This window comes from Genypterus blacodes, unplaced genomic scaffold (assembly GCF_046128005.1).
Source record: "Genypterus blacodes isolate CSIRO-AG114 ecotype Tasmania unplaced genomic scaffold, CSIRO-AGI_Gbla_v1 ptg000038l_1, whole genome shotgun sequence".
NCBI classification, from domain to species: Eukaryota; Metazoa; Chordata; class Actinopteri; order Ophidiiformes; family Ophidiidae; genus Genypterus; species Genypterus blacodes.
Genome location: NW_027466851.1, coordinates 812,501 through 837,500, shown reverse-complemented (window position 1 = coordinate 837,500; position 25,000 = coordinate 812,501). Strand labels below are relative to the sequence as shown.

The window sequence follows — 25,000 nt, the reverse complement described above, 5'->3', positions numbered from 1 at the left end:
TTTTTTGAATTCTATTTCATTTAATTTGTTCTTTAATGTCGTCAACAGTTCATATTTCCTGTACAAACCCTTCCTTTGATTGGTTCTCATGTCACTCTAGTAAAAATGCATCTGCTCCTACAGTGAGCTGAACAGTTCACTTCTTTGTTGCACACCTGAGTGTGAGTGAGGATTCACACCTGCTGAAACACCCTGAACTGCTCAAACAGTCTGGTTGGTGCAAACTAAACAAAGTAGGTGTGGACGTGTCCTGGGAAGTCAGATTCAGACCTCACAGTTCAGACTTTACAAAAGGCCACATGGTGGCCCCGTCTGCACCATCGACTCATTACAGCTCCTTTGGCTTATAGCCAAACTTTACACACTTTTCATTGAAATCAATTCAGTAGTTCTTTAACTCAAGTTTAATACACATCACAGCACAATTGTGTTGAGTGTTTATGGTTCACAGTTAAATAGTCTGTAACTATAATAATAACTAATAACTTTCCATCAGAGCACAGCCGTTAAACTTGTCCTTATATAAGCATTAGTCATTCTCTTTGTAAACATGAGACAGTGTCCAGTGTCCTGGCGCTCCATCTGGGGACCCATTTTGTCTGTTAACACACCAGCCAATCACATTACAGCGTTAACCGTATATTAACCGTGTAGCCACATAACCTCTTAAGCTAATACTAAAGCTCAGAGCTGACGCTAAAGTTAGTGAATTTTTAAAATTAAAATCTTTTTGGATCCAATATAATTTACAATGTCATAAAACTAACAAACTAACTAAAGGCTAAAACTCAAAAACGTTTTCGTAAAAATTACTTAATTAAATAATACAACGTAATAAAATAAAGATTTAGTTCTCCTCTTCAGCCGAATAACTTCAGACAGGCCTTGTTACACACACAGTAAACATGAGACTGCTTGACTCTACAAGCTAATTCAAAATATAGAATCTATTAAAAATGATTATAATCCTCTGAGTTGTGCTTAATTCTTTGTGTTATTTCTTTGTTAAGTGGTTTTGGAAAGTGGCGTCCCCAGATGGAGATAAGCTTAGACCCTTCTGACAGACGTAGCCTGGTAGCATGGTTAGCTGTTAGCTTCAGAGTGGATCTTTGGCACATACTGAGCTCCAGTTCCAGTTAGTTCACACAGGTTTTCCTAATGTCACTGTGTCAATTACAGGCTGGAATCAGAAGCCATCCATAGGTTCAAAGTCATCCTCAGGATGGAGGCCATTTCCTGTTTTGAACCTGGGGCCTCACGTTGCAACCAAAACCACAAAGTCCAGTTCAGGTTTAACATGAACACAAGCTCAGCCTGGACTTCCAAGTCTAAAGTCTCCAGGCACTGATGCTCTAAAGCCTATCACATTCTGGTCCTGGGTTAAACTGGTCCACTTCTTGGTCAGCCCAGCTCAGTTCTGGCCTCCACTCATCCTGCCTGGAGTTTAAACAGTCCAAGTCAGGTCAGTTCCCACCTGCTGGATACCACTTGCAATAGTAAGAAGAGGAGTGAGTGTGTGAGGAAGAGGTTTGAGAAAAAAATAAATAACAAAGGCCCATCTGCAAGTCCAAGTCTCAGGGTTTGACGCCAACGTCTGGTCCAGTCCTGGTTTCATCTGGACCCGGGTAAAAGCGGTCTGGCCGCCCTTTTTCCCACCTGTGTTCTGTACAAGGATGTGATTGGTCAATTGGCGAGAGGAGACAGGAAGGTCCGCTTTCTACAATTGTGGCAGTAGTTTGAACTCAAAATGGACAAAGTTTGAGGATTCGTAGGATTTCTTCACTTCAGAGATGAAGGCCTGTGTTCCTGCATTTTGGCTGCAGACTTAGAGACTGAACACAGATGGGAAAAAAAGGGTCTCGTTCGGATCAGACATAGAGTCGGCTGTGACGTTTCCACCTCCTGGACCGGACTTTGAAGAAGAAGAAGAGGAGCATGAGGAAGAGGCAGGAGCAGACGTAGAGCACCACACACAGACTCATGTCCACGCTGTTAAAACCCAGACCCAAAATCCACATGCTGCCACGCCCATCTGTCCCTGCGCCACTTCCTGCCCCGCCTCCTCCCAGCCCAGGCACCTCCTGCACCTCCCCCCTCTGGCCCTGGAGGGCAGGATGAGGCTCTGGCTGCTCATCAGCCTTCTCCTGCGGCTGCTGCCTTTGTCCTGCTCCTTCTTCACCTCCTTCTTGTCTTCCTTTGCCTCCTCCTCCCTGTTTCTCGACCACTTGCTGAGGCTGGCTGCTCTCAGGCTGAGGGAGGGCAGGAATTTGTGGAGGCATCACAGAGTATTTTGGAGAGATGTTAGCAGTTCCATAGTATTGCCGGAGGAAACTGAGGATGTTGTCGTGGTTCCAGACATGGACGCCATTTTTCTCCTCATGGCAGGCGGGGCAAAGGGCGGGGCTTGGCCACGGCACCTTGGGGAAGAGCGGATCGTCGCTGAGGGAACCTGGAGGAGGATTCATAACAACAATCAATCAATTAATCCGTCTATACTGTATGTGTGTGTGTGTGTGTGTGTGTGTGTGTGTGTGTGTGTGTGTGTGTGTGTGTACCAGCTAGTCTGTTGTTGACCATGTTGTGTTGGTGCCACAGCCACAGCATCTGCTCCTCAGGGGTTTGGACTTGGTCCAGGCTGGCGGTGGCCGCTTGCTCAAAGTGTCGACCGCACTGCTCACAGCCAAAGAACGTCCTTATGTAGCGACGCATCACCTGCAGCACCGGCGCCGCCTCGCTCTCCAGGGCTAAGGAATTACACCACCAAACACACAGTACATCAGAAAGTTAAAGAAAAGTTGAGAGTTCAATGGAAACTGCCACAATTCACAAGGGCACAGTACAGTAGGGAGTGTGAGTGTGTGTGTACCTGTGTTGTCCAGGGCGGTGGGTGTAGCATCATGTTGGACTGTCAGAATGTGAAACAGAGTCCAGAGAGAACATGGGTAACCACGAAGTCCCGCCTTGCTGCCCTGACAACCAACCCAGCGAAGCTCCGCCCCCAAGAACACACCTGAGATCTGGACAGGAACCGGCAGTCATCTTTTATTTGCTCTGTCTGTGTGTATGTGTGTGTGTGTGTGTGTGTGTGGTGGGCAGGCATCTTACCCTCATCTTGTTGTCCACCAGGTCCAAAACAGCCTGGTATGGGATTCGCTGCAGTGGCAGACTGAGCAGCCAATCAGACAGAGTCTCCATGAGTTTCACCACAGAACCCCCACCTGGATACAGCTAGAGAGAGAGAGAGAGAGAGAGAGAGAGAGAGAGAGAGAGAGAGAGAGAGAGAGAGAGAGAGAGAGAGACATGATGATAATGAGGTGACTTTTCACAAGTCAGCAACATTTACTACAAATTTGTGACCATTTATAGACGCAAATGAGTGAAATATGGAGCTGCAGTTAGATTTGAGAGAGAGAGACAGAGAGTGAGAGTGAGAGAGACAGAGTGAGAAAGAGCTTGAGAGAAAGAGCGAGAGAGTGAAAGAGAGAAAGAGTGAGAAAGAGCGTGCGAGAGAGAGCGAGAGAGGCAGAGAGTGAGTGAGAGAGAGTGAGAGAGAGAGAGAGTGAGATCAGTGTGACTTCTTCTTTTGATCACTCATAGTGAAACACGACAGCAGCATCATTCTGTTTCATTGATATTATAATATTATATAATGATCACAGCCTCTTTTCTTCCTTTCCTCTATTTTGCAGTTCAACATGATGCTGCGTCACATGGAAACACTTGATGTTGTGCTCTTGTCACATTCTGAGTTTGATTGTGTAGAGACACTTGTGAGTTCTGCCATCTTCCTCACAGGTGTGGTTGCGTGGTTAAAGCAGACAGCAGCTGAAACAACTTAAACATTTATATAATCAATGTCTAGGAGATAATTTGCTAGTGAAGTGAAGATCTGCAGTGAGTCACATTTTAGAGTTTACCTTTGCTTTATCCACAAGCAAATTTCCACAAATGACAGTGTCGACTGAAGCAAATCACTGGAGAAACGCTGTGTGACATGCTCACTGGGAATCATGTCTGTACGGTGAGTGAGACGGAGACACAAACCTAACGATGAAGGCTCAATCACTGGTTGAGTAATGAGTGTGAGGATAATCTTATTATACCATGAATTATTGATTTACCACTTGAGGTTTTCATATCTCCACTAAGGCCCAACAGTCCTCCAATTAAAACTCTCAGTGATGAAGGTCTAACAGGTTTAACAAGTTGATTAAACAACAATCGGGTGGACAACTGTTCCTCCCTGGAGAGCCGCATGAGGAACCCTGACAGGTGTGTAGATGGGTAGTCTGAACACATGTACTCTTACCTTAGCAACCACAGTGACTAAATCTTTGAAGATCTTAAGCTCCTCCCCCTCCAAAGAATTATGAGTAGCCAGTTCGACTCTGAGCAGATAGTGGAGAGCAGACTCCAGGTCAGTGGAGTAGACCTTTGATCTGCAGAGGGAAAGATACCAATATGATGACCTTTGACCCTGAACCCTAACGAGGTGTTAGCCTCATTATAGCACAACACAGTTCTATTAGTGAATCCAGGAGATACGTTAAGCTTTTACTGTGGGGGGCAGAACTTATATCTTTGTGCGGTAGAAGAAAAAACAACATGGATCCATGAGGGTCCATTCGAAGACCTACAGACCTGAAGAGACGCACAAACATCTACACAATGACAGAACCTACGGAGGATCGAGCAGAGTTCAGACTTCAGTTGCTCTGACAGTGTACATACCTGTCAAAGTCTCTCCAGGGCTCTGTGCTCTGTATTGGTGGCAGCACCCCCTTCTGGTTGCTAATGGAGCTGCTGCTGCTGCTGCCTGCTTTAAACCTGCGCTGAACACCAGGTAACATCCTCAGAAGAGAGGAGAAGAAAACCCGCAAACGCTTCTGACTGAGGAAAGGAAACAAGGAGAGGAGACACATGGCAGGGTTACTTAATTACAAAGCAAAAATGCAATCACAATGTAAACCTGTGTGTTTGTGTACTCACACATGCATGTGTGTGTGTGTCCCATTAGGCAGCAGCAGGTAGGCAGAGGGGAAGGCTGTGACTTTCAGAGTGTCCAGCAGAGGGAGATCAGTGCTCAGAGCTCTGTGCACCACCACACCAGAGAACTGCAGCAGGTCCAGGATCACCTGACACACACACATCCAAGGGCCTATTAAAGACCTGAAAGTGTGTGTGTGTGTGTGTGTGTGTGTGTGTGTGTGTGTGTGTGTGTGTGTGTGTGTGTGTGTGTGTGTGTGTGTGTGTGTGTGTGTGTGTGTGTGTGTGTGTGTGTGTGTTACCTCTCGTCCTACATATGAGTCTGGTTCTTCTATGATGATGGCAGTGTAGTGGTCTGACTTTTGACCTAAAAGAGGCAGGAGCTGTGTCGAGCTACAGACAGAGAGAGAGAGAGACAGAGAGACATCAGGACAATCAGGAAGCATTTTACTTTGAAAATCAGTAAAAAGCTAAACCAAAGGGCTGAAGCTTAAGAAGGTTTTTGGACTCAAGCCTTCAGTTTACACCCACAGGGTTCTTAACATTCAGCTAATTTAACGATGTGTACTTTTAAATGTAACAAGATTCAGAGTTCCCTTAGACTCCCCTCATGTTCCCTCAGACTCCCCGCATGTTCCCTCAGACTCCCCTCAGTGTTCCCTCAGTGTTCCCTCAGTTTTCACTCAGTAGTCTGCCAAAGTTCAGACTTCTTGCTCTGGTACCTGTATGGTTCCAGTGGTGGAGAGTGATTTGGCCAGTCCAGCTTGGTGTGATTCTGCAAGATGCTCACCATCAGTTGTCTCACTGCCTGGATCTCTCTGTCTGCACCTGGACAGACATACAGACAAACAGACAGACAGACAGACCGACAGACAGACAGACAGACAGACAGACAGACAGACAGACAGACAGACAGACAGATTCATAGTTAGTCACCCCATGCTGTTCACCCTGCTGCCAACAGAGGTCCCTATGACTTTACATTCTAGACACAAGTCAAAAGCTTTCCTGTGAACACAGGAAGACTTCTATTGTGGAGGAGATACAGGAGGCTCTCTCTCCTGTTGTATACACAAGTTGGACAGGAAGTAGGGTCTGTCTCACCTCTGTAGATCGTCCCCTTCTCTGAGGGTGGACTGTGGGCCCGAAAATACTGAGGACACAAGAAAAAACATTGTCAAGACTAATAACACATCACACATATTACACACATCTCAAGAGGACACCATGAATACTTCATGAAGGACATGATGTGTAGGTGTGAATGAGTGCATACTTTAAAGGTCGGGTAGAACTTAATACTGTATTCTATACAGACGTCAAAGTTTTCCTCCTGAGCGCAGTCCAACACACCGATACTGATGGCCTGCTTCCAGTCTGGGAGAGAGGGAGAGGGAGAGAGAGAGGGAGACAGACAGACAGATAGAGAGAGAGACAAAGAGAGACGGACAGAGAGAGAGAGAGAAAAAGAGAGCAAGACACAGAGAGAGAGACAGAGAGAAAGAGAGAGCGAGACAAAGAGAGAGAGACAGACAGACAGAGACAGAGACAGACAGAGACAGAGAGATCAGTGTGACTTCTTATTCCATCCTGCTCACAGTGAAACAGAGTCTTTGTATTAGATGCATTACGATGTGTTGCGTAATCACAGTAGCAGAGCCGCCTACATGCCTGAACAAATTAATTTACAAGCTCATCATCTAATGGAACTTTGTGCATGTAAACAATGCACACACACACACACACACACCATCACTTTCTCCTGTTTCTTGACTTAATTTCATCATTAACTCAACAAGTTAAAATTATGAAATATTTTTTCCCACAGCACCTGCTGAACACCCATACACACACACACACACACACACTCCCTCCCTCCCTCTCCCTATCTCTCTCTTTGGCACCATCTGTCCCTCACTCTCTATCTCTCTGGGGAACAGACCAACAGGGGACCAGCTGCCACACACACACACACGCACGCACACACATGCACACACACGCACACACACGACCCGCTGTCAGTGTCAAAAGGGCCTCTAGCAAACAAAGACCGCACCCCCTAAAATTCCCCCACAGAGACAGCTGGTAGATAAAACATAGACACACACAGACACACGGACGAGGAGACTTCACAGCTCTTTGTGTGACCTGGCAGACTTTTAGGAACCAGCCAGTCCACCTTTTCTGGTCAGGAAGTGATGTCACAACATTTCCTCTGAGTTCAGAGCTGGGTGAAGTTTGTTTCAGGGGATCCTCATGGTGATTCACACACACAGACCTTCAACTGTGTATCGTCCTTATATTGGTTCATACCAGTCACATCCTCACTTCATTTCATCCATCACATCACTGCCTTTTACTATTCATGACTCCCACAATTGTGCTAATCAGAATGTTTTGGGAGCCAGAATGGTTTCAGTCCTTTGGAAAGACTCGCCTACCTCCTAACATCAAGCAGTGTGTGTGAAGACTTCATCTGAGGCTCACATGAAACACACACTTAGGTCACATGACCACAGGAGCTCAGGGAGACTCATTAACCAGCCAACTCACCAATTAACCAAGTAATTAAATAGCAACTAACTGAGTCAACCAAAGCTAACTAACCGACAAACTAAGAGCACAAACTGTTGGCTTTAACACAGTCGAAAGTATGTTTTCATTATTCACACTCAGGTGACTGCACGGTGGCTTTTTACGGCACTTTCCTTTTATTTTGTGTTCTAAACCATTTACGGCTCTATAATGATTCACTATCTACTCCCAGGTCCGATCGTGTCGCTAAGACCGAGCTTTTACCGCTCTGCCTGCGGGAAACAGGAGCTAATTCCTCGGCTAACATTGCTGACAGACTCCGTGCTGCTGTTTGATGTTAATCTGATCTTTACGGTTCAATTTCCTTCTTATAGAATCACAGTATTTGTCGCTCTGTTGGCAGATTACTTTGCTGTTATTAAACCTACTGCCAAACTCCGTTCAAATATCTGGGATTTTAAGTTGTTTCCCATGTCGGTCCGTATACTTGTAAGTAATTAAAACGTGTAAGGTATTTTTACGGAATTCTGCAAGTTTTTCTTTAATTCCGCTCACACATAACAAAATATGAACCATCTGATGCAGTTGTTTGTCTACTTTCATCGATCACCATATGTTAAAACAATGAAGAACGATTTTGCTTCAGATGACTCAGAAGATTTGATTGAGATTTCAATTTGAGCTATTATTTACAAATTATTCATTTGAATGCTGCGGACAGATAAGAGTGATTCACAAAATACGGTTTTTGTTATAGAATTAATCTGCTCACACCGACGCCAAAATGAGATTATTGTAAACGGAGTCTGGTGCGCTGGATTACAGGCGGACCCCACGGAGCGACCGGGGTGTAGGAAACCCTCTTCGGTACCTTTGACGTCCTGGGCTAGGGCCTTCCATGTGCCGGAGTATTGGATGCAGTGTCCGCACCAGGAGGAGAAGAACTGGATCAGCCAGGCCGAGGAGGAGTTGCTGACCGCGGTCTTCAAGCTGCTGCTGTTCAGGATCGCCAGCGGGTCCTCCTCCGTATACAACCGGGCTCCGGCACCCAGGGACCCGCGGAGGAACCAGAGGAGGAGCGCCGCCTTCACGCAGAGAATCCCTGCCATCAGAAACAAAGCCGCACGGGGAGAGCAGGTGGTCACAGAGTTGGGGAGTTTCTGCCAGAAACAAGCACACAAACCCGGGGAGACATGAGAGCAGCGAGCCGCCGACAGAGACGTGCATGCAGCAGGAAGCACAGACGTCTCACTCCGACCATGTTTTCGCGAGACACAAAACAATATTGAATAACGGACAATTCACATAATTAAATAGTAAATATGATTTAAACGTGGGAAAACAGTTAACTAGATGAACAAAATAACGTGGAGTGTGTGTAAGTGTGTATGTTTGTGCCCACAACCTGAGCTGTTACATACTTGCATGCAAATACATAGACCTACATGCAAATTGACACAACCACGTAGAACATACAAAACAGAGCACATTTAGTCATTCATTCATTGTAATTTTTCATCAGAATTCTGCAGGAAAAGAACATAGGAAGGGAAGTAATGGATAATGTGCTGGCCTTTACTGGCTAGCCATCATTTCCAGTTGAAATTAGGGTGAAGTCCATGTTTACATTCATACACGATCTTTGTTAAGATGACGCCGACGTTGCTACGTGACGCTGCCTTCAGTGTTTGCTCGGAAGAATGCCCCCTAGCGCCAGATGCTGTGTGTGTGTTGCGCGTGTGCCCCGGATCAGACGGCATCTTACTGCTTTGAGGACTTTGCCTTGGAGGAAGAGTTTTCGTACAGCCTTTGAAAGCAGCATCCCTACGTGCCGTTCTGCTGCCCCCTGCTGGCCACTCGTTTTACCGTTTGTGAGCGTGTCGGTATTTGTCAGCGGTAATAACCTGGTAACCTCTCGGACATTGACTAAAATAAAACTTAAATCCGACAAATTGTCTTCATGTAATGCATTAGTTCTCTATTTGTGGGCGTACGGCGACTGTTTACGAGTGTTGCCACAGCAACAAAGCAGCCGATGCCAGGAGGCTCCAGGTAACACAGACGTTTATCTCTATTCACTGTGAAATAACGAAGTAGGACTGATAGAAGACAGAACGTAGAAATAGTTTTGATATCGGCGTTGGCATTAGAAAAATAAGTATTGGTAGGTAGGAAGAAGTGTCTAATACGACCAGCAGCAGCAGCAGCAGTTGTAATGGTGGTAAAAGTTGTTGTAGAGTGTTTGGAGGAGTTAGTAAAGATGCTGTCTGACGCCATTGGTAGCGCTCTCGTGTTCAGCGATGGCTGCCTGACGCCATACAGAGACGGCATCGTTTACCGGGAGAGGATTTTGGCTCGGGGTGATTCCTCCCGCACAGCCTCTTAAAGCACCGTGCCCCTGAGCCGCTCCGCTCCCCCGCCGCTGGACGCTGCTTCGCCCGTCTGTGCGCGTCGGTGATCATAATCTGCTAATGCGCGGCCATTCACTCTCAAAGATGTGAGATCTCGCAGAGTTTAACTTCAATCCGGCATCAATCTCTTCAAATTAAAGCTTTTTTTTTCTCTCCGTGTAAACCTGAAGCGAGTGTTTACGAGTGTTGCCATAGCAACAGAGCAGCCGATGTCAGGAAGCCCCAGGTAACACAGGTGTTTATCTGTATTCACTGTGAAGTAGATATTGGTGTTGAAATGAATGAGAACAGAAGAAGTAAACGAAGTAGTGGTCAGTAGTAAAAGTTTAACTCTTTCATTACAGCGGCAGTAGTTGTCATGCAGTTGTGCAGTAGCAGTGAGGATTTTTGTCACTCTGTTCTACTCCCCAGTCTTCATCTTGATGTCTTCACCGAGGCTGGGCGTGGTCAGACAATCCATGCGGACCAATCCGCTGCTCATAAAGGTAAATATACCACAAAGCTGCTGCAGCGCAAAAACTCCAAAAACAAAACATGTGCAACTCCAAACATACAGACAGATACACAGCACAGGCCAGTCCAGACTCGCTGCACTTTGTCCTTGCTTGTCCTTCTCCTCCCTCAGAGCCCCACAGAGCCTCAGGTCCCTCTGAAAGCCTGAAGATAGAATCAGAACTCAGCTCAGGAACTAGATAAGCTCACGAAATGATCAATCGACCTTTGTGTAGGTTGTGGTCAACACCACTAGAGGGCAGCACAGCACCAGCCTGCAGAGTCTGAAGATGATAAAGCAGAACAATTAAGGTTCACTTAACACAATTTAATATAATATAAGACAGTGCATGTTGCTGTAGAGGGCGCTGTGCACAATAGGTCGTTTCCATAAAATCACGTTAGATTTTTTCTGCATTCACGTTTATTGATTGATTTGAGAGCAGCTGGTTAGATCCATGACTCCAGACTATAACTGTCAGTTCTCAGATGTCAGGGTGTGTTTGAATGCACCACTGAGGAGCTTTCAGGGGATGATGATGATGATGACTATGATGATGACTATGATGATGATGATGATGATGATGATGATGATGATCCTCCGTCTAGGTTCCTGTGGGTCAGACTCAGACCAGAGGTTTCTCGCTCCCTCCTCCAGACTACACCTATGGAATCAGCAGTCCCAGTGGAGATGGGGGCGTGGCCGAGAGTAAGACAACCGTAAACAATAACAACCACAACTAACAAGCAAACACTTCACGTGTTGTTCTCAAAACGAGTGATAGAGAGACAGAGAGACAGAGAGACAGAGAGACAGAGAGACAGAGAGAGAGACCGAGAGAAGGAGAGAGAGATAGAAGAAGGAGAGAGAGAGTGAGAGAGACAAAGAGGGAGGTTGTTGTGTAATGACCCCTCTCTCTCCCCCTCTCCCTCACACACACACACACACACACACACACACACACACACACAGGCGTTGAGGCCTTCTGCAGATGTCGGTGTCTTCAGGTCCCTCTGGATGCTCTGTCTTGGTGGATGTGATGTACTAACAAACCTGAACCCCTCACCAGCTCTGTCCAGCTGGAGAGTCCAGTCCGGCTCGGCGGGTCGTCAGGCCGGTCCAGACTATGTTTCTCTAAACCGGGACGCGGCACGGTCCGGTCTGGTGACGGCCAAAGAGATTACCCAATTCCGAGCCCAGAGGGGTGGGACTGGACGCGTTGTCGCCTCTGAACCAATCGGCAACACCCAACAGGGCAGGACGGCCCGGGTCCCTGTGCTGCCAGACATCACACACGGGATCTCAACTAGGTCAGAAACACACACAGATAACACACAACTGGTTGATTGGTCGACTGACTAACTGACTGACTGACTGATTGATTGATTGATTGATTGATTGATTGATTGATTGATTGATTGATTGATGGGCTGATGTCTTCCAGGGTGAATTCTTCCATGTCTAACCTCCTCTCCCATCACTACGGGCAATGCTGGATGAAGGATCAGCAAAATAAGGAACAAACCAACCACCAGATCAAGAAGAAGAGGGTGAGACCAAACTGTCCACATGTCTCTGTCACTTTCAGTATCTGAATATACACACACGTCCCTGTTAACCTGTATGTGTGTGTGTTTGTGTGTGTGTTTGTGTGTGTGTGTGTGTGTGTAGATAAAAACAGGGTGTATTGCAGATAACAGGACCAGCCTGCTGAGGAGGACCAGAGGAAGGACAGAGACACCAAACACACCACACACAGCGGCCACGCTGCCTCACTACCCACAGGTACACACACACACACACACGCACACACACACACACACACACACACACACACACACACACACACACACACACACATTAACTGGACTTTGTCTTGAGGACATTTAATCTCTCCTCTCCTTGTCTCCTCTCCTCAGGTGCCTTCTGCGTTGGACACCTTTAGGACAGAAGAGGAGCGTTGTCGTGCGTTCAGGGCCCATCGCTCAGAGGTGAGCTCCAAGTGTGAGGAGGTGCAGGACAGAGCACACAAGAGGAGCCAGTCTGGAATCACCATGACAAGTCCATGAAGTCTGGCCCCTGACATGAAGTCAATGAAATGTGGCAGAGCTTTGGTGACTTCCTGTCCAATTTGGCGATGCAGACCTTAGTTATTTTCTATGCTATAAGTTATTTCTGCTACTGTGGAGTTTTGTAATTGTTTTGTGATAAATAGTTTCATATAAATGATGTCATCAGTTGCTGTGTTGTATAAAAGCTCATCCTGCCGTTTTTGGGACATTGATCATATTTGTTAGCACGTTAGCTTATTGTTTTGCATCGGGCCATTGTTTCAAATGGGCTGGGCTAGCCAGTGCTACTGCTAACGTTAATGCTAACGTGGAAATAGAATAATTCAATGTAAATAAGTAATTAAACTAAATGTTCCAGCATGTTGACTGAGTCATTGTTGTGTTTGTATCAGAGCTGCACTGAAGCTTCACCCCAAGCACGCGCACACACACACACACACACACACACACACACACACACACACACACGTGCACACACGTGCACACACACACTGCTGAAGGATACAGGAGTTTATTTCCATTATCTAATTAACACTTTAATTAATGTAATGCCTTAAGGTCCAAATATTTTTTCATCCATATTTAAATTAAACAAAGGTATAAAAGTCCCTTTCCTCTCTGTTTGTCCCTCCTACATCTCTCTCTCTCTCTCTCTCTCTCAGTTGGGGATTGATAGCTTCACCTTTTTGATAGATTCAGTTTACCTGTTTGGGCTTCTGGACACTATTTTTCCATTCTTACTGATGAATGTTTGGTTGAATACTTCTTGACTCTCCTCAGGTTTAGTGTTGATGCTGTGACTGAGGAGAGATGGAGTTTCCTCCCTCCGTCTGCTTAGGGTTCCACATCGACTCTCTGCTCTCCCTCGGGCCGGCCGCTGCGCTCCTCCCCCGGTCAGACTCAGCCGGAGAGAGCCGCTCCTCTCCGGAGCTCAGCCCGCGCTCTGATCCTGCCCCCCCGCGGAGAGAGCTCGTTCCTCGGCTGGAGTCTCCTCTGCTCCCCGGCCAGCTGCAGCCCCGGGCGCTCAGCTCGTCCTTCCTCATCCGGGATATTTTAGCGGGCCGCCGGTCTCCCTCTCAGCCTGGAGCCTCCGGGCCCGAGGAAGAAGAAGAGGAGGATGAGGAGGAAGGCCACCGCTGCTCCTCTTCTGACAGGGAATTTAGAGGTAAACTAAGAAGACACAAATATGAGCATAATTATCAGGAACAGTAGGCCTGTATTATGTATAATCAGTGTTTATTTATTGACTATAAACCTGAATACAAACATAAATATGAATTAATACGATTATCTTTTTTTAAATTGAGTTTTTGTGCTTCGCAAATTTCAAATGATTCTTTCGAATTATTTTGACCAGGTTGAACAATATTATATCTAATTATTTCCCAACATGAAACATGAAAGATTTGATCCTTTATGATTAAAGAAGTCAAAGTCGAATCTAAAATAATTCAAATTATGTTTTTTTTCTTTTACATTAATGCTTTTCACAATAAAACAACAAATAAGCAGAAAGCAAACGTGGAACGAAAATAATAAATAAACTCACTAATCTAATCATTATTAATTTCTTGAAAACTTCTCTGCGATTCTGATTTATAAAACAATTAATTAATCAGATGAGCTACAATCCTCCCGTAAAACAAAAGATTTATCCTCTGCAGCGACAGAAGAATGAATATGAAATCGAAAATTTTTAAAGAGGTTTGGCTCATTTTGTTTTAAGTTTTATTTTGCGTTCCGTTCGAAAAGATCAAAATCAGAGAGAAAAATGAATCCTCACATTTTCGGTTCAATGTTTATTCATTCGCTGCCTTTGATTTATTTAATACAGAAGCTTGTTAGAGCTTTTCATGAATCAGTAATCAGAACATGTCATAACTGAAATGTATATATATATAAATAAATTAAATGTATGTCCTCTCTGTGTCTTTTAATCTATACATTTTATCAGAATACGTGAAACAAGTCGATATAAACTGAAATATTATGTGATATATATTATATAATATACTAAATCATGATTAATAAATGATATAATAAATGGTTGTGACCGATGAACTGGTCTAGAGTTTTAGTTAGATAAACGACAATAAAGTCCCTTTTTTATGTGTCTAATATTCTGAAATATCATTTAGATTTTTGCGGAGTTTCCGTCTCTGGTGGAACAAACAGAGATCCCTCACAAAGCTCTCAATGTCTCCCAGTGCAGGGGAGGGGTCCGGGGCCCGTGGGCCTGAAGAAGCCCCGGAAAGCCCGGACAGCCTTCAGCGAGCAGCAGCTGGCCAAGCTGGAGAGAAGCTTCCAGAGGCAGAAGTATCTGAGCGTCCAGGAGCGTCTGGAGCTCTCTGAGTCCCTGCAGCTCAGCGACTCACAGGTCAAGACCTGGTACCAGAACCGCAGGTAACAGCACCCAAACATGACAACCAGAACCACCAGAACTACCAGAACACCAGCAGGATGAATATGTACCAGAGAGAGAAAAACGTACACTGCAGGTAGACAGAATACGTCCAAAATACTACGGAAACATATGGCAAATTATAGATATGACTGAACACAAATATTATTAAAATCTGATTAGAATATTCCATAAATGTAATCCAAATATACCAGATCTGATTATATAAATGTTAAACATAAAAATTAAGTGGCAACAAAAGTGAAATAATGTTATATATATTTTTTAACTTTGTCAGATTGACCTTTGACCTGGGAGGCCTTGAGTTTGGTATCAGTGCTTTTATTTTGTTATTAAAATAAACATAACCTGATGAATAATGGACATGATCAATCCTTCATCACTGTGTTCTCTAATCAATAATCAATGATTAATGCAGAAACAAATGTGGACCTTTCAGAGCAAAATCACAGCAAGAGACAAGCGGAGATGGACAGAGACAGATATGAGACAGGCAGACAGACAGAGACAGATGGAGGGGAGACAGACAGAGAGTGAGAGACAGAGATAGATAGACAGAGAGAGAAAAGGGCAGAGAGCGAGAGAGAGAGAGGTTATCAGTTGTCAACAGCTGTTTGTTTGTCTTCACACTTAAATCTCCCATGAGTCTTTGCCAGACACAGCTAATTTAATTGGAGCCGTCTTCACTTACTGCATGTTTACATTATCCTACATAACAATGACGTCATTCATCTCTCTTCAGGACAAAGTGGAAGCGTCAGTCAGCTGTGGGTTTGGAGATGTTGGCTGAAGCCGACAGGATGTTCCCGCCCCCACACTTCCTGTTTCCTTTTGCTGCACCAACACTGGACCTCTACCTGTACGGTGGCCCCGCCCACCTGCCCAACCACCACCACCACCACCACCACCAAGCGCCGCCCCTGCTGACCCACAGCACCCTGGACCCCTGCTGAGCATGAGGGACGTGGAGGACAGTAAGAACATGGAGACGTCATGTCCTGCTGAGAGCATCACCAGAGGACAGAGTCAAGTCACAAATCCTATTTTCGAATTTGTATTCATTCTTTTGATACCAAATGTTTCTCATTATATTAAATGTGTTGACCTGCACAGATTGAAGCTTTCTGAGTCTGATTTCTTGTACAAACAGCAGTTGAGACGACAATCACACATCAGATCCCAACGTGTCACACATGGAGCTTCAGATAGAACCTTTCAAACGCCTGTACTGGATCAATAAGTTATTTTTAATTGATCTCTTGTGAAGACAGCTTGCACAGGACAAAGAGCTGTGACGTGTGAAGTGATTATTATCAAGTCGAATTGAGCAAAGACAAATACATTGTTCAACAACACAAGGGTGAGCCGCAAGTGGTTGGAACAAGAACCAGAGGACCTGTGGACCTGTGGACCTGAGGACCTGAAGACCAGAGGACTAGAAGCACTCCGCTGTGTGTTAGTGAATGAATGCTGCTGCAGGCATTGCATTTCTAATGTGGAAGAACATGGAGGAGGCGTGGAAGAGAAGCTGAGATCAGAGTTTGTACATTCATGAGGTGATGAAGCCTCGACACAGAAAGTTAGAGCGACACCTGGCTGTCCTGATCTCTCACACATGGGGCTCAACATGTGAGCCACACCTCATAAACGCTCAGAGAACAAAGACAACTCCAAGTATTAACAGCAGCATCTTTACTGATACAAAGTAATCTGCATTCATTTGTACAAACACAAACAATCCCACAGGTTGGTGAAGCAGGTTGGTCTGTAAATGTGGAAGTTAAAGGGCTGAAACACTCAAACAACACTGCTTCGTTATGGAGACGAGTGAATGAGACTGGCATGTTGGTGAAGAAGGGGGCGTGTCCTCAGACTGAGCTCCGCCTGCAGACTGCACTAAAATTCATTCAGCTAAAATTATATCATAATTTATATTTTTACTCCTCTTCCTCCTCTCCTCTCTGGCCTCCTGGCATCTTCTTGTTCTTCTTTTTCTTTTTCTTGGCATTCCCTCCTTCCAAGCCGCTAGAGAACTCTGAGCAAATCAGCGTGACCTCTGACCTCTGAGCAGGAGCAGACCTTGAGAGGACAAACAGATGAGTAGAGGGAAATTTTACAAACACGCAGTGGAACAAAGCAAATGAAGACATCAAGCAGTCAAAGGGCTTTTAATGTGAAGGGTCAGCAGGAAGTGTTGAGTTTGTATTGGCTCTGTGTTCCATGAGTTTCCATCGACACAAAAAGGTTTCTGTGATATTTGAGTCTTTGCGTTTCACATTTTTCAATTTGCAAGTTCACGACACAAAAACGTGCAGAACAGTGGAACACGGCCGCTCGTCTGGAGCGACCTCGTCTGCACCCACCGGCACACGCGTGTGGAGTTACAGGGACAGAACATACAGAGCTGCAGCGCACACTATTATTACTAATAAAGAAACACACACACACACACACACACACACACACACACACACACACACACACACACACACACACACACACACACACACACACACACACACACACACACACACACCTGTAGTGAAGTCTCCACTGATCACTTGGTGTGTGTGTGTGTGTGTGTGTGTGTGTGTGTGTGTGTGTGTGTGTGTGTGGTCAGACCTTGTCCAGACAGGCCTGCTGTTAGGAGCAGCTGATAAAAACAACACACACACACCCTTTTAGTCAGAGATCCTTGGTGTTAACACACCGTCTACACAGGAGACCGCTGTGTGTGTGTGTGTCTGTCTGACACATCTTTCTGATTTTGCTCATTAACACAGAACCCCTGCTGAGATGACTGAGAGAGACACACACACACACACACACACACACACACACACACACACACACACACACACCTCATGAGACAGAGACATTTCAGCAGCCTGAACCACCAGAACTCACCTCTGCCCCCCGGGTCTGGACTTGGTCTTGTTCTGGGTCTGGTTCTTGGCCCGGTGCTTGGAGCCGGCGTGGGCTCCCAAGTCCTGAGGAGCGTCTCGCAGGCCAAAGCTCTTGGCGGCGTGGCCGAGGTGGAGGGAGCGGATGTGGAAGATGTGTTTGAGGTGGGCGGGGTAGGTGGTGTATGCTCGCACGAAAGACTGCAGGGCTGTCACACACACACACACACACACACACACACACAGATGAAAGCACATAAAAAACACAGCATTCTGTCTTAACACGGTGTGCACTTGTGTAACAACACGGCCCTGTAACTACATTGTGATGACAGACATGTACATGTGTGTGTGCGTGTGTGTGTGCGTGTACCTTTCTTGGCCATCTGCACAGACTGTGTGTTGGAGTGAACAGAGTTCTCAAACTCAGTCTGCAGCACAGTGGCTCGCTCTCTGATGTCCTGATCCTGAGACAGACAGAGACAATACAGAGTTCAGAAGACCCTGAGGTCCTGCAGGGAGAACTTAGAGCCTCCAGAGACCGAGACCCTCCTGCTGCAGTGATGAAGATGTGGTACCTTGCTGTGGTATTTGCCTCGTCCTTTATAGGTGTTGTCCATCATCAAACAGGACAGGATCTCCAGCAGCTTCATCTCTGATAGGCTGGAACACAGTAAGACCCGCCCACTGTCACAAACAGGAAGTTACATGATGGTGCTACATGGTCCTGTGTGGCTGTGTGGTTCTACAGACCTGATGTTGTGATTGGCCAGCTCAGTCATGAAGGCGGTCTCAGCTGGAGTGAGGAAGAGGAGGCTGCTTCCACTTCCACCAATACGAGCTGTTCGGCCAACACGATGCACATACTCTGCTGCTGTGGTGGGAGGGGTATACTACACACACACACACACACACGTTTGATTATACTACATGCGTCTAATGTGGAAATGAATTTTAGATTTTCCTGTGATGTTTGTATTTACCTGAATAATCCAGGTGACCTGAGGGAGGTCGAGGCCTCTGGCTGCCACATCCTGACACAACAGAAACACAGCGTGAGGTGTGAGGTGTGTGTGTGTGTGTGTGTGTGTGTGTGTGTGTGTGTGTGAGAAACACAACATGAGGAGGAGGAAAGTGTGTGTGAACGAAATATAAGGTCACTGACGGTGCAGAGCAGAACTCCAGACTGACACGTCGAAAACTTCTGGAAAGCCTCAGAGCGCTCCTACAGGAGGAACACACACACACACACACACACACACACACACACACACACACGCGCACACACGCACACACACGCACACACGCACACACGCACACAAAGTTTAACCCTCAATCAGATCTCCACCAACAGGACAAAAGTTAGATGCTCATTGGTCGAGACATGCTGGTCTTACCTCCTGCTTCATGTTGCCATGGAGGCGTAAGAAGTTGAGCGGAGGCTTGTGATTGGCTGAGGGCCCACAGAGGACAGAGGAGAAGACGGAGAGCAGGAAGTCTACAGCCTCACAGCTGGAGACGAAGACGATCAGCTTGTTACCCTGAGAGAACTGAAGACAGACTCATGAACACGGGAGCGCCCCCTGCTGGCCTCTTCACATGCAGCCTAACACGCTCTCAGGTGAGGCGTTGGGTGTGGTTGGTGGAGTCTTTACCTTACATTTGTCCAGTATGAAAGCAGCCAGACAAACCAGACGGATCTTACTGGGAACGACCACCACAAACTGCTTCAGGGACTCTGGTATGGCAAAGCTCTCTGACTGGCTGACCGTGCAGGGGTCAGGGGTCACAGCCACAGTACCCGAGGGACTGTCAGAGGAGGCGGGGCCAGACACGTGGATGCTGACCGGGTCGTTCATGCAAACATCTGCTAATCTAGTCAAACCTGGAAAAGACAGAAAGGTTTGGTAAACTTCCTGCACACACAGACGCTACTGTTGATGCTGACGCTCTCCTCTTTTTCTGTATACACACACATCAGTGATCGCATGGATCACACACACACACACACACACACAGTTTAGTTACCCTGAGTTAGCGTAGCTGACAGCAGGACGTTCTGCCTGCTGGGTCCTGTTGAGTTCAGACTGTTTAATATGACAGTCAGGTCCTTCTCAAAGCCCAGGTCCAACGTCCTACACACACACACACACACACTTGTAACAAATGCTTGCAACAAATTGAGAAAGAGATAAGATAGATTCACTTCAAAACAACCTAGTTATTGTGTGTGTGTGTGTGTGTGTGTGTGTGTGTGTGTGTGTGTGTACCTGTCAGCCTCGTCCAGGATGAGCCAGCGCACAGCACTGAACGCGATGCTCAGGGTGTTTTTAATATGATCAACCAGACGTCCAGGAGTCGAAATCAGGATGTTGATACCTTTACGGAGCCTGAGAGAGAGACAGGCAGCCAGAGAGAGCGAGACGGGCAGCCAGAGACAGAGAGGAAGAGAGACAGGCAGAGAGATAGTGACAGAGAGAGAGACAGATAGACAGGGAGAGAGAGAGAGAGACACTTGTTGCATGATGTCTGCTCAGTGGAGCTCAGTGATGTCATGGACATGGTGACCATGTGAAGCAGCATGTCAGTAGCATTGAGCTCTGAGATAATAAGAGTGTGTGAGCTGGACCTGAGCAGAGTTAAACCTCAGTCCAGCTGCTCTACATGACGACACACACTTTGTTTCAACTGTGATACCAAGAGCCGGAACAACAGACACACAGCAGCGTGAGCCTGGAGACCTTTGACCCCTGACAGAGGAGTGACGTACCTGGCCTTCTCTGCCTTCCTCTTCTCTCCCCCCATCAGGACTCCTGGGACGATCCAGGTGAATGGCTACACACAGAGAGAGAGAGAGAGAGAGACACACACAGAGGGAGAGAGAGAGAGAGAGAGAGAGAGAGAGAGAGAGAGAGAGAGAGAGAGAGAGAGAGAGAGAGAGAGAGAGAGAGAGAGAGAGAGAGAGAGAGAGAGAGAGAGAGAGAGAGAGAGAGAGAGAGAGAGAGAGAATGATGTTTAGTTGGAGCGATGTTAAAGAAGGGGTGGGACACACTGGGTCATTATTGATTAGGCTGTTTGAATACCTAAACAGTCTTACCTTCAGAACTTTCTGGAAGGTCTGGAAGGTTTGCTGTGCCAGCTGAGAGGCAAACAGAGGCTCTGTTAGTGACAAACAAGGAAATGTGTGCATAGGACCAAGAGAAGGAGACGTAAACATGAGGTCACCTCTCTGGTGGGGACGATCACGACGGCCAGCGGCCCGTCTGCTCGACAGATCTTTGGCAGGACGGCCTGAAGAGACTGAACCATCGGGACTGCATAGGACAGGGTCTTACCTGCAGGGGAAGAGAGGTGGGGCGGGAGAGGGTGAGTGTGTAAATGAGTGTGTGTGTGTATCTGTGAGTGAGTGTGTGTGTGTGTGATTGTCTCACCGGATCCGGTTTGTGATCGAACTATGGCATCTTGTCCTGACAGTAAAACTGGAATAGTCTGTTTCTGAACACTACACACACAAACACACACACACACACACACACAAGGTCAGCTGTGAGATCAGAGGCAAAAAAATGCAAACATGGAGGACAACAGGGAGAGTGGACAACCTGGTCAAAGCTGAAACATTCAGAACTTTGTTCAACGTCGCCACCTGGTGGAGAAAAACAAAAGAACCAATGAGTGCATAAAATACACACGCAGATGATAATGGTAGATGTGTGTGTGTGTGTGTGTGTGTGTGTGTGTGTGGTTTACCAGGTGAGGGTGCAGGTCCAGGTCATCAAATGTGTCGCTGGTGAAAATCTTCTCCTTTACCTGAGAGACAACAGGCCTGGAGGCGGAAAGAAAGAAAGGAGGGGAGGAGGGAAGGAAGGTAGGATATTTGAAGTTATTCCAAAGATAGGAGTGAGGGTGATCTGATCAGCCAATCAGAGAGGGAGCTGTTACCTTTGGATGTCTGGGATGTCTGGATTGTGTTTGAACAAAGAGGAAGTCTTGATGCCGCCCTTTCCTACTTCCTTCCCAGGATCTCTCTCTGCCTTTTTTTCTGCTTTCTTCTTACCTGCCTGCTCAGGGGGCGGAGCCTGAAAACACATCAGTATCCACGGAGACAACCATTGCCAGGTCAATACGGGAACAGGCCATCGGTGAACAGGTTTCATTACCTTCATGTAGATCACCACCTGCAGTGATGTAGAGGACATACCGGTGTGGCAGGGGGTGGAGCTTCAGTCTCCTGCTCAGGTGTGTGTGTACGCTCAGGCCTCCTCTGTTTGGATGCGTGTACTTGCTCCTCCTCTGGGGCGCTCAGCTTCCTCTTCTCTGCATTCTGTTTTTTCTGAAGTCACACAGAACACACACACACACACACACACACACACACACACACACACACACACACACACACACACGCCACAGAGTCAGAGTGCAACCAGGGATTTGATTGGCCGTTTGAACTCAAGACATGTGCTCTAATTGGCCGTTGTGATGGAAGGAGTTGATGAGCCGAACAGATGCTTTAACGTGACGTCAGCGATTTTACAAACTTTCATGATCTTCACCTCTTTGACCTCTGAACTAAGTTTGTTCCTCTGTAAGGTGTATTATTGTGTTGATGTTATTTCTTCTACAGCACAAAGATACTGTAACATAAAGATAGAAGTTCTGCCCTACACAATAAACATTTAATGTGCAGATGTTGCAAAAAGTTTAAAATAAAAATAATTGAAGTTGAAACAGACAAAAGTCATCACCATCCCCCATTCTTGATTCTATATATAAATAGACCTTTCACTTTGTGTTTGATTTCTGATGTAACATTGTTTTAAAATGGTAAAATGGAAATGGCCTGGACAAAATGATTAGAAATGATATGTAATGACATTGTAGTGATAACTCAAGCTGACCTTTTTCTGTCTTCGGTCTTATAATGGAGAACAGGTCAGGGTCAAAGGTCATAGGAAAACACTTGTGTCTGGCTAAGCTGCTGAAGTATTTATTACTGCCCTTGCTGCTCATGTAGTATGTGAGGTAATGACACGTGTTACATTTCAGTGTGAGATTATACTGAGAGAGATGTGTTACTGACTCGAGCCCATCGCTGCTGAGTGGAGGCTCGCTTAGCTCTGCAGGATGGAGAGGATGAACTGGTGCTGATGTTCAGACACAGCTGGTCCTCCACTGGTGACATCATCAACCCCACAGGTCTGCAGAGCGAGAGAAACAGACAGAGGATGCAGTCACACTGTATCTCTGCTGGTGGGGCATTTCCATGTCTATTTACAGCAAAGCACAACTTCTGAATCAAAATAACTTTATTCGCCAGAGCCAGTGAGACAATAGTAGTTGGAGCATTAGAGAATACAAGCTTAAAGTGACAATAAAGTGGTACAAGTTAAAAATACATCCTTCTCGCACATTTGGACTTGTCCTTGTTGTTATTCTCCCTCTCTCTTTCGCTGGTGTCTCTCTGCTCTCTCCTCAGATGTGTTACAGTTACAGATGTGTTACAGCTGTGTCACATTGATCAGCATGTGCCAGCTCCCATCAGCTGCTTCCACTTCAAACCTCGTTCAACAAACGCACGCGGGATTATTCCGGCTGAGTTTGCGTGTCGCGCTCGTGCGGACACATGTAGCCTGATCCGTGCTAACAGCTAAGCTAGCCCGCGTTACAGCAGGACACAAACACCAGCACGATGTGCTGTGATTCATACAATGAGATTTAAGAACGTTTGAGACGTGGTCGTTACCTTGACAGCGACGATCGAGCACACACACAAGCACGTGTGTGTGAGGTTCTGGGTTAGCTGTAGCTTAGCAGCTAATGGTATTTCACGCTAAGGGAAGCTGCTCACTTTGTAAACACTTTCGGAAAAGAAAAACAACGTGAAAAAAGTAAAATCTCAGATCACAAACACGCGTGGACGACACTTCCTACCACGTGACTGTAGCCGCGCCCCTTCACAGCTTAGTGCATGGGCATGCGCAGTGGGTGCGCGCTTTGACATTTGAGACGTGTTTAACTGTTTATGCTTTGACTGATAAAAATGAACACAAGAACAGAACAAAATAACCAACAAACAGAGCAGACGACATGGAAACTTGTGTGAGCTCTGGTATTCAGCCAGCATGCTGTGTGTGTGTGTGTGTTGAGATGGAATAATGTATCAGTTTATTCTATATTTCTATATTTCTGTAGTTCTCAGTAATGATTACCTTTGAATGATTCTGTAAATGTGACGCATCAGTTAGGAATAATTATAATAATAATAACTAAAGTGTGTAGTAACTGATGAATGAATTGGTGAATGGGCGTGGCTTATTCTACCCATGTAACATAATGTTTACTAAAATAACAATTGTATGAATTAAACACAAAACAATGAAAGATAACAAGAGCTGAGTTTTTATTCTGGTCAGAACATTGATACAACAATGAGCAGGAGGAGCAGGAGGAGGTGGGAGTGGAGGAAGAAGAGCAGACCTCCATCTTCAGTCAGTCAGCAATTTGTTCTCCATGGCCTCAAATACACAGTGAGGATCCTGATCAGCGTTTATATGGACCACATCTGGATATACAGACTGAGGACAAACACACACACACACACACACACACACACACACACACACACACACACACACACACACACAGGCACACAGACCCCCCCACACACACACGTTACAGACCAAACTCAGACGTTCTCCACACTGATACAGGTGATTTTAGCAAATGTATGGAAATGTGCTGAAGGTTAAGTCAGTCTGGGTGTGTTTGTATGTGTGTGTACCTGAAGGGCAGCAGTGTGATTCCTGTACTGAGTCAGGGTGTGTGTCACAGTCTGTGCTTTGTCTTCAGGTCTGGTCTTCAGTCTATCGTAGACCTCCCGGTTTGGAGGTGGGCGGCTCACAGTGTGGTACCTGTGCGTGTGTGTGTGTGTGTGTGTGTGTGGGGGGGGTTATTATTACATTTTACTTTTACATTTAAGCCTCGGGGCCACGCCATTTGCATTTTCCAACATTTTCAACTTCTAATCTAAGAAAAGAGCTACGGCAAACACATGATCACAATTAACAGGCTTATCAATAATTCGATCAATTTCACCAATGAGGGACAGCACCATAATTGGCCGTTGGGCCTTGGTAGAGGTATAAACTCTGTGTTGACCTCATTTTATGATCCCA

The 25,000-nt window shown here is 46.1% G+C and overlaps 5 protein-coding genes across 5 annotated transcripts in view; 2 read left to right on the top strand and 3 right to left on the bottom strand.

Annotated features, from left to right (window-relative positions):
* The window catches only part of qsox2 (quiescin Q6 sulfhydryl oxidase 2), a 9,447-nt gene extending 549 nt beyond the window's left edge, over positions 1–8,898 (bottom strand). Inside the window, exons 1-12 of the mRNA XM_076147571.1 lie at positions 8,393–8,898; positions 6,263–6,363; positions 6,091–6,139; positions 5,709–5,814; positions 5,289–5,379; positions 4,990–5,135; positions 4,732–4,890; positions 4,310–4,439; positions 3,106–3,228; positions 2,867–3,017; positions 2,556–2,744; positions 1–2,449 (exon numbers count right to left, since the gene is read on the bottom strand). The exon at positions 1–2,449 is cut by the window's left edge and continues 549 nt beyond it. Of these exons, the coding sequence (XP_076003686.1) occupies positions 1,869–2,449; positions 2,556–2,744; positions 2,867–3,017; positions 3,106–3,228; positions 4,310–4,439; positions 4,732–4,890; positions 4,990–5,135; positions 5,289–5,379; positions 5,709–5,814; positions 6,091–6,139; positions 6,263–6,363; positions 8,393–8,630 (2,064 nt within the window). The 5' untranslated portion in view covers positions 8,631–8,898 and the 3' untranslated portion in view covers positions 1–1,868. The remainder of the gene's footprint in view (positions 2,450–2,555; positions 2,745–2,866; positions 3,018–3,105; positions 3,229–4,309; positions 4,440–4,731; positions 4,891–4,989; positions 5,136–5,288; positions 5,380–5,708; positions 5,815–6,090; positions 6,140–6,262; positions 6,364–8,392) is intronic.
* A 1,456-nt stretch (positions 8,899–10,354) lies between these two features.
* cfap77 (cilia and flagella associated protein 77) lies at positions 10,355–12,494 on the top strand. Its single transcript, XM_076147507.1, has 5 exons — positions 10,355–10,417; positions 11,034–11,133; positions 11,495–11,735; positions 11,870–11,975; positions 12,345–12,494. The coding sequence occupies exons 1-5, from the start codon at positions 10,355–10,357 to the stop codon at positions 12,492–12,494; spliced, it is 660 nt and encodes a 219-aa protein (XP_076003622.1).
* An 813-nt stretch (positions 12,495–13,307) lies between these two features.
* On the top strand, positions 13,308–15,872 carry barhl1a (BarH-like homeobox 1a). The gene is made up of 3 exons (XM_076147506.1): positions 13,308–13,662; positions 14,705–14,900; positions 15,662–15,872. Exons 1-3 carry the CDS (start codon positions 13,308–13,310, stop codon positions 15,870–15,872), a joined length of 762 nt encoding a protein of 253 aa, XP_076003621.1.
* A 542-nt stretch (positions 15,873–16,414) lies between these two features.
* ddx31 (DEAD (Asp-Glu-Ala-Asp) box polypeptide 31) lies at positions 16,415–23,773 on the bottom strand. Its single transcript, XM_076147573.1, has 21 exons — positions 23,569–23,773; positions 22,906–23,023; positions 22,024–22,155; positions 21,765–21,901; positions 21,573–21,648; positions 21,425–21,468; positions 21,254–21,324; positions 21,048–21,157; positions 20,920–20,961; positions 20,593–20,657; positions 20,093–20,212; positions 19,851–19,957; positions 19,478–19,707; positions 19,220–19,372; positions 18,988–19,047; positions 18,806–18,856; positions 18,576–18,715; positions 18,401–18,485; positions 18,196–18,289; positions 17,827–18,031; positions 16,415–16,998 (listed from the first exon to the last, which is right to left on the bottom strand). The coding sequence occupies exons 2-21, from the start codon at positions 23,008–23,010 to the stop codon at positions 16,857–16,859; spliced, it is 2,169 nt and encodes a 722-aa protein (XP_076003688.1). The 5' UTR covers positions 23,011–23,023; positions 23,569–23,773; the 3' UTR covers positions 16,415–16,856.
* A 497-nt stretch (positions 23,774–24,270) lies between these two features.
* ak8 (adenylate kinase 8) overlaps positions 24,271–25,000 on the bottom strand; it is a 3,807-nt gene continuing 3,077 nt past the window's right edge. The window contains exons 13-14 of the mRNA XM_076147563.1: positions 24,607–24,736; positions 24,271–24,400 (exon numbers count right to left, since the gene is read on the bottom strand). Coding sequence (XP_076003678.1) covers positions 24,311–24,400; positions 24,607–24,736 — 220 coding nt within the window. The 3' untranslated portion in view covers positions 24,271–24,310. The remainder of the gene's footprint in view (positions 24,401–24,606; positions 24,737–25,000) is intronic.

What these genes read in the sequence shown, in the direction of transcription:
- cfap77 (XM_076147507.1), top strand. Translation starts at nt 10,355, where the DNA reads ATGTCTTCACCGAGGCTGGGCGTGGTCAGACAATCCATGCGGACCAAT. An exon ending in ACACACGGGATCTCAACTAG is followed by an intron (nt 11,736 to 11,869) that starts GTCAGAAACACA and finishes GATGTCTTCCAG; the next exon opens with GGTGAATTCTTCCATGTCTA. An exon ending in ACCAGATCAAGAAGAAGAGG is followed by an intron (nt 11,976 to 12,344) that starts GTGAGACCAAAC and finishes TCCTCTCCTCAG; the next exon opens with GTGCCTTCTGCGTTGGACAC.
- barhl1a (XM_076147506.1), top strand. Translation starts at nt 13,308, where the DNA reads ATGGAGTTTCCTCCCTCCGTCTGCTTAGGGTTCCACATCGACTCTCTG. An exon ending in TTCTGACAGGGAATTTAGAG is followed by an intron (nt 13,663 to 14,704) that starts GTAAACTAAGAA and finishes AATGTCTCCCAG; the next exon opens with TGCAGGGGAGGGGTCCGGGG. An exon ending in ACCTGGTACCAGAACCGCAG is followed by an intron (nt 14,901 to 15,661) that starts GTAACAGCACCC and finishes ATCTCTCTTCAG; the next exon opens with GACAAAGTGGAAGCGTCAGT.
- ddx31 (XM_076147573.1), bottom strand. Translation starts at nt 23,010, where the DNA reads ATGATGTCACCAGTGGAGGACCAGCTGTGTCTGAACATCAGCACCAGT. An exon ending in CTCCACCCCCTGCCACACCG is followed by an intron (nt 21,902 to 22,023) that starts GTATGTCCTCTA and finishes ATGTGTTTTCAG; the next exon opens with GCTCCGCCCCCTGAGCAGGC. An exon ending in TCGATCACAAACCGGATCCG is followed by an intron (nt 21,158 to 21,253) that starts GTGAGACAATCA and finishes CTTCCCCTGCAG; the next exon opens with GTAAGACCCTGTCCTATGCA.